Source organism: Phocoena sinus, chromosome 3 (genome assembly GCF_008692025.1).
Source record: "Phocoena sinus isolate mPhoSin1 chromosome 3, mPhoSin1.pri, whole genome shotgun sequence".
Classification (NCBI taxonomy): Eukaryota; Metazoa; Chordata; class Mammalia; order Artiodactyla; family Phocoenidae; genus Phocoena; species Phocoena sinus.
The window spans coordinates 125,652,753-125,668,358 of NC_045765.1; the positions used below are offsets into that span (position 1 = coordinate 125,652,753).

A 15,606-nucleotide genomic window follows, 5' to 3' on the forward strand; every position below is an offset into this window, starting at 1 on the left:
AACTATATAAAATGATAATGTGAACTTTTTTTATTATTAGCATGTTATCAGGTGGTTCAGATGGTGTGATGGTGCTTTATGATCTTGAGAACTCCAGCAGACAACCTTATTACACATGTAAAGCAGTGTGTTCCATTGGCAGGTGTGTATTAAAAATGTAATTCATGAATTTATAAACATTTGACTATTTTTGCATCAAATGCAAAACATGAAAAAACTTTTGGTTATGTTCTTTTTGTTCTCCACCTACATAGCACACCTCAGTAACTAATTTTAGTTCTTAGACTACTTAGCATAAGACTCATTTGAGTCTTTCCAGCTAAATATAAACACAAATTAGATTTTTCAACTATCATTAATAGAACAAAAAGATTAACAGCTAGAAGCCATAAATGTACTAACAATCACACACACACACACACACACATACACACCCCTTTCTTACCTCTCTATTTACTCAACGCTGCCTAACTTAACATACTTCTCTTTGTCTTGAATTTTTTGACTATTTACTGGCTTTCCAATCTTGTGAGAATTATTTTTAAGTTTTTAATAAAGTGTTTTGTGATTTTGTTTTAATTTGTTCATAATCATCGCTTAATTCTTTTTCATTTCCTGTATTTGATCTGATTTTGAGGAGACCTTGAATTAACAGAGAGAATAGGTGTCGAAAAAATGTTTTCAAGAGGAAAAACTTCATGAACATTCATATCAGCAACCACTCTGTATTAAAGCTGTTCCCAAAGCACTAGATAGATGCATAAGTTCATGGAATATTTGTGAGGAGATTTACGAATGTTTCTTGGCTCTGGTGCTTCACTTTGGAAATACAGATTTAAGGAAACTATTTCTCTGAGCCTCTGACAAAACTATTTTGTCTTAGAGATAATTATACTTGCCCTATTATTCTTGTAAGTTTTCTGTAAGACTTAAATGAAATACTGTCTTTTAAAAAGCATATTAAAAATTGTAAAGCCATCATATAAATAGGAAGCAATATAATTATAGGTACATTTGGTACAAAACAAGATACCACTTCAAGTACTTTGGAACTTGGTTCCTAAGAGACTTACACCATTTTATATTCCCTCCACTCCCACTCCCAACAAACAAACAAAAACTCTAAATTCCAAAGTGTAAGACAGTCATTAATTAAATTTATCTTTGTCTTATTCTATCTTAGCTATCATTTTAACACTGTTAAAATAATATTTTTATATATACCACCTGCTATGTAATGTTATTCCACGAGTGGCTATGGTTTGCTTTTCCGGTGTGTGATGTCAAGTAAATGCTTAGGATATCAATCTTACTTTATTATGACATTCTTCTTAGATTCAAATTCTTAACTTCAAAACCATGACTTTGGTAAATGGGCATATAGTAAGCATCTTTACAAAATGAGTTAAAGTAGCATTTTACATTCAAAGACTTTATAATCTAACTTTAAAAAGTAATTTCAATAAAAATTGTTACTAAGTTAATGTGGCTTAGACTGTTTCCTGATATTTATTTTTGCTTTACTTAATGTGTTTGTTCTGAGCACCAAAAAGATTCCTGTACCCAAATTTTTATTAAATGTGAATGAGAATGACAGATCATACATAGTAGGAGAATAATACAATATTTTGTCCTATTTTTAAATCTAAAATATAAGTGAGCTTTTATTTGTGATCACTACATTAAAGATTTATTTTATTTAAAACTGGAAAATCTCTGTGTAGATCCTTAGGAACAAATAGAAATCAGTTCTGTTTATCTTAAGCAGAAATTTATTGGAAAGAAATTTAATATCTCACATAATGTCAGGAAGGTGGAAGAATCAAATGTAGAAAATGAGCAGAAAAGCAAGAGAAACTAGGACAAGAGAACACAGTCAAGGTCACACCACAGGAACAATTTAGTTTGGGTTCTGCTACATGTCACAAACACAGATTCTCAACTCCACAGCTATGAATAATTGCTAACTATCCTTGGTTTGCATTACTAGCTGGAGTTTTAGAGTCCCAGGATACATGTTCATGCCCCCACTGCCAAGGGCAAGGGAAAGAGAGTATCTGGAGCCCCTTGCTTTATGTAACAAGAGGCAAGGCCCTGCCTTTCAACAAAACGAAGGGAATTTCCCCCCGAAAGGAAGTTTGGATGTTCAGCCAAGAAAAGGGCGCATGTCCACTACAGTCCACCCATTTGGCTGTCCAATATCAGTATATACCTTTCTTCCCATACCTACCCTTCCTTTTAAAAAAAAAGTTTCAGCCTGACCTAATGCAAGTATCCATTATTTGACAAAAAAATATAATTATCCCCTTCCCCGAAGAGCTATGACCCTAAGTCTGTTTATTTACCACATCCATCTCCAGTTCAGGATAATGTCTATTTTTCCACTGGTTTTACGTGATCTTATATCAGGATTATGCAACCTGTGGGCTCAATTGTATAATTAACCTATATAAAATAATGGAGGTAAGAAAAAGAGGAAAGAAAGAGGAAATTAGTTAAAATATATACGTATATACATGACATAGAAAGTAAGGAAATATGAATAGGTACTACAGTCCTTTTTTGCAGCTGTCTCAAGGCCAGCTTGAGGTCTTCAGGTAGCACCACATGTGTCAAGGCCCTTTATTCTGTATTGTGATCCAGACCTTCACCTTAAGGAATCAGAACTCATGATGGTCCTATCTGCATAGGATTGCAGTAGTCTTCTGTTTACTTTTATCTTATTGAAAATCTCTAGCATACATGAAAATAGAGAGTAGTATAATGAACTGTGTACCCATCACCCAGCTTCAGCAGCTATCAGTCATAACCAGTCTTGTTTCATCTTTACCCCAACCTACCCAGCTACTCTGAGGATTGTTTTGAAGCAGATCTCAGAAGGATATCATTTCATTCATGATTATTTGTATCTCTAAAAGGTAAAAGGTGTTTTATAAGCATAACCCCACTACCACTATCTCACATCTATAATAATTCCTGATATTAAGTATACAGTTGGTGTTCAAATGTCCCACCATTGTCTCTTAAGTGTTCCTAAACAGCCAGTGTCTTTCAATTAAGATTCAGTAAAGGATACATACTGTGTTGATCACTGGTTCACAGCATATACTGCATCCTTCAGGATAGCACATCATCATCAAGGTGCTATATTGTAACTGATGTCATAACTGAGTCTTCAACAGATCATGATTCTATGGGTGATGTGTTACATAAGAGTAGTGAATCTCATGGGTATCTACCAGTTGCATTCTTTTGTTGTATAAGTAGGGTTCTTAATCAGAAGCAACACTGTGTGGGACACCACGGAAGTATGTGAGGCAACAATTCTAAGAATGGTGGTGTTGAGAAAATGATGGCCAGGAAAAGCAAATCCAAAACCAGAATAGGTATCTCTTCCTGTAAGGAAAAATCACTGTCTCCATGAAGCGGTCCAGTGTGGCTGGCTGATCCCTCCAGGATATAGTACTGAAATCAGAAGTCTCTCATTTTATAAGCCTTAGTAGGAAGCAGCCCTCCACATCATACTGTGAAAGCTTAAAACTAGAGATGCCTAGATATTCTCTTTCTCTAGACAGCTAGGACATGGCATGTGATCTAGGTTTGGCCATTCATATCATCGTTCCTGAGACTGCTACTCGTGAATATATTATCAGTTTTGAAACTCAAATAAATCATTTATCTCTAAATTTTGATTACTGTTTTGTAGAAGCCATCCTGATGTTCACAAATATAGTGTGGAGACTGTACAGTGGTATCCTCATGACACTGGCATGTTCACATCAAGCTCATTTGATAAAACTCTGAAAGTATGGGATACAAATACGTTACAAGTAAGTACATTAAAAACTTTTCCAAGTTGCTCTGTGCGATAAATGAGAACTTAATCCTAAACCATTTTAGTGTGATTATTTGCTAAGATGTCATATGGTAGATGTGAAATTAGTATAGCAGTTAAGGAGACGTAGAGTGCTTGAGTTCATATCTTGGTTCTGCTGCTGACTGTATGTGATATTTGTCTGAACCTTTCTGTATTTATCTCTAAAGGGGGTAATGATTGTACCTTATAGAATGGTTGTGAGGATTAACTAGGTCAATATATGTAAAGTACCTGGAACAGTGCCTAGCATATAGTAAGTGCTCAAAAACCATTAGCTATTATTATTATTTGCTTTATTATTCAAAAACTACTATGGTCTAGTGTTGTAGGGAAGAAAATTGGATTTATCTCCTATTGGCCAAAAGACTTAAAGGAAAAGAAAGTTATTAACATTATAGCTTAGTAAAGGTAGACAGTAGATAATAGTTTTTATATTTGATCAAATTTATATTTCTTTCTCATGCTAATTTTTCCCTGAGCTCTAGTCCCATATGTCTCCACCTGTCTTCAGAACCTCTCTTTTTTCTTTTTTTTTTTGCGGTACGTGGGCCTCTCACTGCTGCAGCCTCTCCCGTTGCGGAGCACAGGCTCCGGACGCGCAGGCTCAGCGGCCATGGCTCACGGGCCCAGCCGCTCCGCGGCATGTGGGATCTTCCCGGACCGGGGCACGAACCCGTGTCCCCTGCATCGGCAGGCGGACTCTTAACCACTGCGCCACCAGGGAAGCCCAGAACCTCTCTTACTTAAATGTAGTGTCATCTTCTCAAACTTAACATGTTCCAAACTGAAGTGAACATGATGGCTCCTCACATCCATTTAGTCCTCAAATCTAGCAATTCTTCCTACAAACTCTCAGATTTCCCTTTCCTATTTCCCTCACCATCACTGTACATCTAGACTACTCCTAAAAACTCCTAACTGGTTTCTCTGCATTATTTTTCTTCCACATTTCCACAGCAAGTTTACCCCAGAATTAATCAGAATCAAGCAGTTTCATCCTGTCTCAACACAAAACCTCTAGTGACTCCATGGTCTAAATTCAGCCTGGCATTCTAAGTTCTCCATAACCTCACTTCCCACTTGCTCAACCTTAGCTTCTACCTCTTTTCAAGCTAAATGATGTACTGCCACTAAATTGATCTCCTTTTGCCTTCTGAACACATGTTATGTGTTATGTTCCCTGCCTGAGGTCCCCTTCCCTATGAAACTTCTCCCTTCTCTTATTCATCTTATAACTGGAAGTTTATACTCTTTAACCAACATCTTTCTATTTCTGCCACCCTCCAGCCCCGGTAATCACTTTATTCACTGTTTCTATCAGTTTGGCTTTTTAAGATTCCACATGTAAGTGATATTATACAGTATTTGTCCTTGTCTGCCTGACTTCACTTAATATAATGCCCTCAAGGTTTGTCCATGGTCACAAATGACAGGATTTCATTATTTCTCATGGCTGAATAATATTCCTGTGTGTGTGTATGTGTGTGTGTGTTATCTTCTTTATCCCTTTATGTGTTGATGAACGCTTAGGTTGTTTCCATGACTTGGTTATTATAAATAATGTTGCAAAAAACATGAGGGTGCAGCTATCTCTTTGAGAGAGACAGTGATTTTATTTCCTTCAGATATATACACAGAAGTGGGATTGCTGTATCATATGGTTCTATTTTAAATTCTTTGAGGAACCCCATATTGTCTTTCATGATGGCTGCACCAATTTACATTCCCACTACCAGTCACAAGGGTTTCCTTTTCTCCATATCCTCACCAACACTTATCTCTTTTTGATAATAGACATTTTAACAGATGTGAGGTGATATCTCATTGTGGTTTTGATTTGCATTTTCCTGATGATTAGTGATATTGAACACCTTTTCATATTCATTTTGGCCATTCTTTTTTTTTTTTTTTTTTTGCGGTACGTGGGCCTCTCACTGTTGTGGCCTCTCCCGTTGCAGAGCAACAGGCTCCGGACGCGCAGGCTCAGTGGCCATGGCTCACGGGCCCAGCCGCTCCGCGGCATGTGGGATCCTCCCACACCGGGGCACGAACCCGTGTCCCCTGCATCGGCAGGCGGACTCTCAACCACTGCGCCACCAGGGAAGCCCGGCCATTCTTATATTTTTGGAAAAATGTCTGTTCATGTCCTCTGCCCATTTTTTATTTGGATTGTTTGGGTTTTTTGCTACTGAGTTGTATGAGTTCTTTATATATTTTGGATATTAACCCTTTATCATGATTTTCAAATATTTTCTCCTACTCTTTAGGTTGCTTTTTCATATTGTTTATGGTTTCCTTTGCTGTGCAGCAGGTTTTTAATTTGCTGTAGTTCCATTTGTTTAATTTTGCTTTTGTTGCCTTTGATTTTGGTATCAAATCCAAACAGTCTTCACCAAGACCACTGTCAATGTTTTCTTCTAGGATTTTTATGATTTCAGGTCTTACATTCAAGTTTTTAGTCCATTCTGAGTTAATTTACGTGCATGGTGTAAGATAGTGGTCCAGTTTCATTCTTTTGCGTATGGTTGTTCAGTTTTCCCAGCATCGTTATTGAAGAGACTATCCTTTCCCCATTGTATATTCTTAGTTCCTTTGTCGTAAATTAATTGACCATACATGCCTGGCTTTATTTCTGGACTGCCTTTTCTGGTCCATTGATCTGTGTGTCTGTTTTTATGCCAGTACCATAATGTTTTGATTACTATAGCTTTGTAATGCAGTGGTCCCCCCTTATCCATGTGGGATACATTCCAAGACCCCCACTGAGTGCCTGAAACCACGGATACTATCAAATTACCGTGGTTATAGTATATACCAACCCTGTATATACTATATTTTTACCTATACTCATGTGTGGGTAGCATATATGATATGGATACACAGAACAAAGGGATGATTCACATCCAGGTGGGACAAGCAAACTTTCATCATGCTCCTCAGAACAGTGTATTATTTAAAACATGAATTATTTACTTCTGTAATTTTCCATTTAATATTTTCAGACCACAGTTGACCTCAAATAACTGAAACCGAGGAAAGTGAAATACAGATAAGAAGGGGACTGCTGTATAGTCTGAAATCAGAAAGTGTGATGCCTCCAGGTTTGTTCTTCTTTCTCAAGATTGTTTTAGCAATTCGGGGTCTTTTGTGGTTCCATACGAATTTTCAGATTATTATTTCCTATTTCTAGAAAAATGCCATTGAGAATTTGGTAGAAATTGCACTGAATTTATAGATTGTTTTGGGTGCTGTGGACATATTAACACTGTTAGTTCTTTCAGTCCACTGGTATGGAATATCTTTTCATTTATTTGTGTCTTCAGCTTCTTTCATCAGTTTCTTATAGTTTTCAGTGTACACCTTTTACCTCCCTAGTTAAATTTATTTCTAGGTATTTTATTCTTTATGCTGCAGTTATAAATGAGATTGTTTTCTTAATTTCTCCTTCTGATAGTTCATCATTAGTGTATAGAAATGCAACTGATTTTTTTTAACAGTGTGAATCCTGCAACTTTACTGAATTTGTTTATTCTAACAGTTTTTTGGTGAAGTCTTTAAGGTTTTCTATGTATAATATCATTTCATGGGCAGATAGAGACAGGTTTACTTTTTCCATTCCAGTTTGGATGCCTGTTATTTCTTTTTCTTGCTTAATTGCTCTGGCTAGGACTTCCAGCACTGTGTTGAATAAAAGTGCAAGGGTGGGCATCCTTCTCTTCTCCCTGATCTTAGAGGAAAAGCTTTCAGCTTTTAACTGTTGAGTATGATGTTAGTTATGAGCTTGTCATATATGGCCTTTATTATGTTGAGGTACATTCTCTCTATACCCATTTTATTGAGGAAACTATTTAATACTTCTTAATATAAGTCAATACCCATTCGTGATTTTTTTTTAATTCCTAACATAGTAGGAATAAACGGGAAATTCCTTAAACTGGCATTTACAGATTACATGATTACAAACATGGAAAATCCAAAGGAAACTTTAGCCAAATTATAATATAAGAAAATTCAGCAAAATTGCTGAATATAAGGTCAGTTGTATCTGAATTCCAGGCACAAAGAATTATAAAATGAAATTTCAAGAGTAATATAGTTTATAATTGCAGCACAAGTCATCATATACCTAGTAAGAAATTGAAAAGTGTACAGGACCACTCAACACTACACAGAAAACTATAGAATATTATTGAGAGAAATTAAGACCTAAATAAATGGTGGGATATGTCACATTCACACTCTCGCCACTTTTATTCAACATAGTTTTGGAAGTCCTAGGCATGGCAATCAGAGAAGAAAAAGAAATAGAAGGAATCCAAATTGGAAAAGAAGAAGTAAAACTGTCACTGTTTGCAGATGACACGATACTATACATTAGAAAATCCTAAAGACACCACCAGAAAACTACTAGAGCTCATCAATGAATTCCAGTAAAGTTGCCAGAAACAAAATTAATATACAGAAACCTGTTGCATTTCTGTACACTAACAATGAATTTTCGGAAAGAGTAATTAAGGAACAATTCCATTTATAATCCCATCAAAAATTAAAATACCTGGGAATAAACCTACTTAAGTTAAAGAACTGTACTCAGAAAACTATAAGACACTGATGAAAGAAATTGGAGAACACACAAACAGATGGAAATATATACCGTGTATATGGATTGGAAGAATTAACATTGTTAAAATGAACATACAACCAAAAGCAATCTACAGATTCATTGCAATCCCTGTCAAAATACCGAGAGCATTTTTCACAGAACTAGAACAAATAATTTTAAAATTTGTATGGAAACGTGAAAGACCCTGAATAGCCAAAACAATCTTCAGAAAGAACAGAATTAGACGAATCACGCTCGCTGACTTCAGACTATACTACAAAGCTACAGTAATCAAAACAGTATGGTACTGGCATAAAAACAGATACATAGATCAGTGAAACAGAATGGAGAGCCCAGAAATAAACCCATGCACTTATGGTCAATTAATCTACAACAAAGGAGGCAAGAGTATACAATGCAGGAAAGACAGTATTGGCAATTCCCTAGTGATCCAGTGATTAGGACTCTGCACTCTCACTGCCGAGGGCCCAGGTTCAATTCCTGCTCAGGGAACTAAGACCACACAAGCCCCGTGGCATGGCCAAATAAAGGAAAAGAAAGGAGAGTCTCTTCTATAGCTGGTGCTGGGAAAACTGGACAGCCACATGTAAAGGAATGAAATTAAAACATTCTCTAACACCATATACAAAAAAAAACTCAAAATGGATCAAAGACCTTAACATAAGGCTGGAAACCATTAAACTAAAAGAAAGCAGAACATTCAGCACATTCTCGATATAAATCATACTAAATTTTTTTTTGCATCTATCTCCTAAAGCAAAGCAATAAGAGCAAATATAAACAAATGGGACTTAATTAAACTTAAAGCTTTTGCACAGCAAAGAAAGCCATAAACAAAACAAAAAGGAAAACTACAGAATGGGGGAAAATGTTTGCAAATGATATAACTGATAAGGGGTTAATATTCACATATATAGACAATTCATACACCTGAACATCAAAAAAACAAGCCTAATTAAAAGATGGTTAGAAGACCTGAATAGACATTTTTCCAAAGAAGACATACAGCTGGCCAACAGGCACATGAAAAGATGCTCAACATCATTAATCATCAGAGAAATGCAAATTAAAACCACAATGAGATATCACTTCACACCTGTCAGAATGGTTATCATCAAAAAGACCACAAATAACAAATGTTGGTGAGGATGTGGAGAAAAGAGAACCCTTGGGTGCTGTTGGTGGGAAGGTAAATTGGTGCAGCTACTGAGGAAAACATTATGGAGGTTTCTCAAAAAACTAAAAATAGAACTACCATATGACCCAGCAGTTCCACTCGTGGGTATTTATCTGAAAAAAACAAAAGCACTAATTCAGAACGATACTTGTATCCCAGTGTTCATAGCAGCATTATTTATAATTGCCAGGATATGGAAGCAACCCAACTGCCCATCAACAGATGAATGGATAACGGAGATGTGGTGTATACAGTGGAATACTACTCAGTCATAAAAAAGAATGAAATGTTGCCATTTGCATCAAATGCATGGACATGGAGGGTATTATACTAAGTGAAATGTCATACAGAGAAAGACAAACACTGTATGATATCACTTATATGTGGAATCTAAAAAGTACATCAAGCTAGTGAATATAACAAAAAAGAAACAGACTCACAGTTATAGAGAACAAACTAATGGTTACCACAGTGAGGAGAGGGAAAGAGGGAGGGGCAAGATAGGCATAGGGGATTAAGAGGTACAAACTACTATGTATAAAATAAGAAAGGTACAAGAATATATATTACAACACAGGAAATATGACAAATATTTTATAATAACTATAAATGGAATGTAGCCTTTAAAAACTGTGAATCACTTTGTTATTTTATCAACTATACCTCAATTCTAAAAAGAAGAAGAAAGAAAAGAATTAGAAGGCTTAATATTATAAAGATAATGATTTTACCCAGTATGATCTATAGAATCAATGCATTTCTGATCAAAATCTTTGCAGAATTCTTTTGTGGAAATTGGCTAGGTAATTCTAATACATATGGAAATGCAGAGGGACAAGGCGCTCTTGAAGAATGAAGCTTGAGGACTTCACTACCTGTAACCAAGACTTTACCATAAATTAATTATACTAATCAAGGCAGTGTGATATTGGTACAAGTGAAAACAAACACACACAGGGGAACAGGATAGAGAATCATGAAACACACCCATAGCTCTATAATGATGTGGTTTATGATAAAAATAACACTGCAGTGAATTGGGGAAAAGATAACCTTTTCCATAAATGGTCCTGGATGAACTAGGTATCCATATTTAAAAACTAGTTTTGACCCTTACCTCACACCAGACACAAAAGTCAATTTCAGGTGGATTACAAGTATAAATGTGAAAGATAAAATGATACAGCTTAAAAATGAAAAAAGAAAATGTGTTTGTGGCTTATGACAGTTAAAGACACAAAAACTACAAACCAAAAAGGCAGAGATAGATAAATTGAGCTACATTAGAATTAGGAATCTCTAGTCATCAAAAAACACTATTACAAAAGTGTAAAGGTAAGCCATGGAATGGCATGATATATCTGACATATGCATATGTTTGAAAAAGGACTGATGTACAGATTATATAGTCAACAAAAATTAAAACAGTCCTATAGAAAAATAGGCAAAACACTTGAATAGGCACTTCAAGAAAGAGGATATCCAAATAGCCAATAAATAAAAGTGTTCAACTTTATTAATTGTGCACCTGGATGTGTTATTTAAATACATAATGAGATACCTCTCTGTACCCTCCAGAATGGCCAAACTTAAAAAGAGGTTGATGATAACATCATCAACCTCTCTGTACCCTCCAGAATGGCCAAACTTAAAAGAGGTTGATGATAACATCATCACACATTACATATGTTGCTGATGAGATCACAAATTGGTACAGATATTTGGTATTGACTGAAGCCAAATATGTGCATATCCTCTGACCCAGCAGTTACACTTTTGGGTATATAAATGCATGCATATGTGTACTAAAGGATATTTGTAAGAATGTTCATAGCAGCACTGTTGATGATAACCAAAAACTGGAAACAACTCAAATGTCCATTAGCAGCCAAATGAAATCTGGCAAATTTTACATCAGAGTACTCTCCTACAATGACAAGGGAACACTTCTGTATTAACAAAATGTATGAATCTTATATAATATTAGATAAAATAACCAAAAACTAGAGTGCCTAAAATATAATTCCCCTTATAGGAGGTTCAAAAAGAGACAAAACTAATCTAATGATGATAGAGGCCTGTATGATGGTTATCTTTCTTGGTGAGATTTGTAAGGGGGGGTTCTAAGGAGTCTTCTGGGGTATTTGTAATGTTTGTAATGTTCTATTTTTCAATAAAGGTGGCCATTACTTTGTGAAAATTCACTTTGTGAAAATTAATTGAGCTGTACACTTATGATTTTTGTGTACTTTTCTGTATGTTACACTTCATTTAAAAGTATGGCTTTTAATTAAAATTTTTTTATTTAATTAATTAAAAATTAATAAGCCATACATTTACATTTTCTTTCCTTAACATTGACTTCTATTAAAACTCTGACATCTTGGATTTAAATTTTCTTTAAACATAAATGTTTTGCTAACTTAAAACAGTATTCCATGAGTTCATAATTCTGTTTGAAATAAAGGTATGACAGTATTTTATTTATTTTATTTACTTATTTATTTATTTATTTTTGCGGTACACGGGCCTCTCACTGTTGTGGCCTCTCCCGTTGTGGAGCACAGGCTCCAGACGCTCAGGCTCAGCGGCCATGGCTCATGGGCGCAGCCGCTCCACGGTATGTGGGATCCTCCCGGGCTGGGGCACGAACTCGTGTCCCCTGCATCGGTAGGCAGACTCTCAACCACTGTGCCACCAGGGAAGCCTTGACAGTATTTTATTAATAATAAATTTGAAAGCATTCAGTAAGAAACAATTGTGCCTCTGCTATGTATAAAGAAAAATAAAGAAGGCAAGATACTGTCCTTTTCTCCATCCTCCACTCCCATCATTAGTTTTTCCTATTAATGTATATATTAGGTACTTTTCATACCTTCATCTCAGTTTTCCATGAGCATGTTTTAATAGCTTGAGCATATGATGTGGCTTAGAGGAATGTCTTCTCTAGAGTCTTCTTTATTTAACTTTAAGGTGTAGAGCCAAGTGGAGATAATCCAGGAATTGAGCTATACCTAGGTGGAATTTGGGAGTGTGGTCTAAACTGAAAATATAGATTTGTGAGTCACTAGGATATAGGTGGCAGTTAAAGAGAGGGGTCTAAACCTTGAGGAAGATTATAAGGACAGGAGAAGGAACAACAAAGCCTGCAGAAGACAATGAAAAGGCCTAGCCAGAGAGAATAAGAGGGAAATCAGGAGTATGTGATATAATGGAAGCCAGTGGAAGAGATTGTCTTAACGAAGGTAGAATAGTCAGCTGTGTTGAATGCTACTGACAGATTAGGTAAGATAAAGACTACATTTGGTGATAGAAGGTTATCAGTGGTATTGGCAGGGTGGTGAGAGCGGGAGTAGTGGAGATAAAAAATAAGTTTGCAGTGAGTTGAGAAATACATAAGAGATAAGAAATTAGAGACAGCCAAAATTTGGATTTAAAGGGAGAGGAAGAAGATTAGGAGGAATTTGGGTGAAAAGGATTTTGTTTTTTTGTCTTGGGGAGGGGAGTGCTGTTACAATGAAAGAGACTTGAACATGTTTTAGTGCTGATGGGAACGAGCCAGTAGGGAGAGAGCAGTTATACATACTCGGGAGATAGAGGCAATAATGTATAGGGTGAGATTTCTGACAGCGCTGAAAGTGATCTGAACATAGGTGGGGAAATTAAGAGGAAGGATCATTTTTTTCATGATAACAGGAATGAAGAAGGAAAAAAGATAAGCGGAAGCAAATGTGTTTATAAGTTTGTTGTTAAGACAATAAGGAAATTCTCATTGAATGGCTCCTATTTTCTCTTTGGAATGAAAGATCAGATCACCGGTAGTGATGAAGTGGCGATTTTTGTGGAGAGTGGCGAAGGTTTGAAGTAGCTGCAAATATTGTAGACAATGCTATTGAAATTGTAGGACCGGCAGTCAGTACTAAAGCCCAGTTGAGATGAATGATCTTTTATGGTGATACTAGTCTTCTCTATTATAAGATTTTCTTCACCTGGATAGGGCAGAGGTCAACTAACTGCGGCCCATAGGCCAAGTCTAGGCTCTGGGCCAAGGCTTCTCATGGACTCTTTTTGTAAAAAAAAAAAAAAAAGTGTTACTATAACACAGACATGCTCATTTATTGTCTATGGCCACTTTGACACTACAGTGACAGAAATGAGTAGTTGGTTCTCAAAGCCTGCAATCTGACCCTTTACAGAAGTTTGCTGACCTCTTGTGTGGTTAAACCTGGATATAGGTACACGGAAGGCAGACGTTTGGAGTCAGGTTGAGGTCTTGACAAATGCAATGATAACATCAAAGATATTGGCAGTTGAAGCATTGAAACTTGGAATCCAAGCTGAAGAAGGAAAAGAAGTGAAGAAAGGAACTGATAGGACTTCTGAGCTTTATTGGGGTGTCTTGTAGGTAGCTGGGCGGGGGGGACCTGGAATTATATAAAATTTGGTCATATATAACTGAAATAGGTGATTTCAAAGGAGAAGCAGTTCTAGGTGATAAGAATGTTCTGGGTGTGGTAGCTGAGGTTGTATGGCACTGAGAGGCAGAGTACTGGCTAGATCACCTGTGTAGATGCTGAAGTCCCTCAGAATGGAGCGGAAGGGAAGATGGTGAACCAAGTGGTTGTCTTATCTTGATCTCTGAGATTTATTAAAGAAAAATAAATAAGTTGCTAACAGTCAATTAAAAAATTGCTAACTGTGAAAATAAGTAAATAGAAAATTTGTTGCTTTTGTGATTGTAATTAGAACTTACACTTATTTTAAATGTCTTTTGATTATCAGATTGCAGATGTATTTAATTTTGAAGAAACAGTTTATAGTCATCATATGTCTCCAGTTGCCACCAAGCACTGTTTGGTAGCAGGTTTGTACATATGTTGTTTTTTAACATATTGAAAACTTTCTCCCTTTTAATATCTAGTTAGTTTTGATATAAACATTTTAACCCTGATGAAGATCACAATTCTTTTGAAAAAAAGTGTGTATTACTCTTTGTATTCAGTTTAACGGATATTGTACAAGTTGGGCACTGTGCTAGGTTTCACAGTGGCTAGGATTCAAAGATTAAGAAAGCACATTTCTGTTCCCTTAAGAGTTACTTTTTTTTTATTTTTAACATCTTTATTGGAGTATAATTGCTTTACAATGGTGTGTTAGTTTCTGCTTTATGACAAAGTGAATCAGCTATACATATATCCCAATATCCCCTCCCTCTTGCGTCTCCCTCCCACCCTCCCTAGCCCACCTCTCTAGGTGGTCACAAAGCACGGAGCTGATCTCCCTATGCTATGTGGCTGCTTCCCACTAGCTATCTATTTTACATTTGGTAGTGTATATAAGTCCATGCCACTCTCTCACTTCGTCCCAGCTTACCCTTCCCATCCCCATGTCCTCAAATCCATTCTCTACATCTGTGTCTTTATTCCTGTCCTCCCCTTACGTTCTTCAGAACCTTTTTTTTTCTTTTTTTTAGATTACATATATATGTGTTAACATATGGTATTTGTTTCTCTCTTTCTGACTTACTTCACTCTGTATGACAGACTCTTGGTCCATCCACCTCACTACAAATAACTCAATTTCGTTTCTTTTTATGGCTGAGTGATATTCCATTGTATATATGTGCCACATCTTCTTTATCCATTCATCTGTCAATGGACACTTAGGTTGCTTCCACGTCCTGACTATTGTAAATAGAGCTGCAATGAACATTGTGGTACATGAAAGAGTTACTTTTAAATCACCAAAGTTTCAAAGATTTTACGTGAACAAAATTTGGCAGCTTTTTCATTTTGACACAGTAAAACAAGGAAATGATTTCCTTTTCTCTAGAATGTGTGATTCAAATTAAACATCCATTTTTATGAAAGCACCTGCAACAAAAATTTTCATGTGTGAAGAAGAAAAAATGTTTTTCTGGTATCAGGT

General features: G+C 36.1%; 1 protein-coding gene across 4 annotated transcripts in view; it reads left to right on the forward strand.

Moving 5' to 3' along the window:
* The window catches only part of ERCC8 (ERCC excision repair 8, CSA ubiquitin ligase complex subunit), a 59,676-nt gene that overhangs the window by 19,398 nt on the left and 24,672 nt on the right, over positions 1-15,606 (forward strand). For 2 of the 4 annotated variants that reach the window (XM_032628527.1, XM_032628528.1), the window contains exons 3-5: positions 41-142; positions 3,707-3,830; positions 14,461-14,542. In XM_032628527.1, coding sequence (XP_032484418.1) covers positions 41-142; positions 3,707-3,830; positions 14,461-14,542 — 308 coding nt within the window. Of the gene's footprint in view, positions 1-40; positions 143-3,706; positions 3,831-6,887; positions 6,979-14,460; positions 14,543-15,606 lie in introns of those variants that run through there. The other 2 variants (XM_032628529.1, XM_032628530.1) reach the window with 2 other exon arrangements.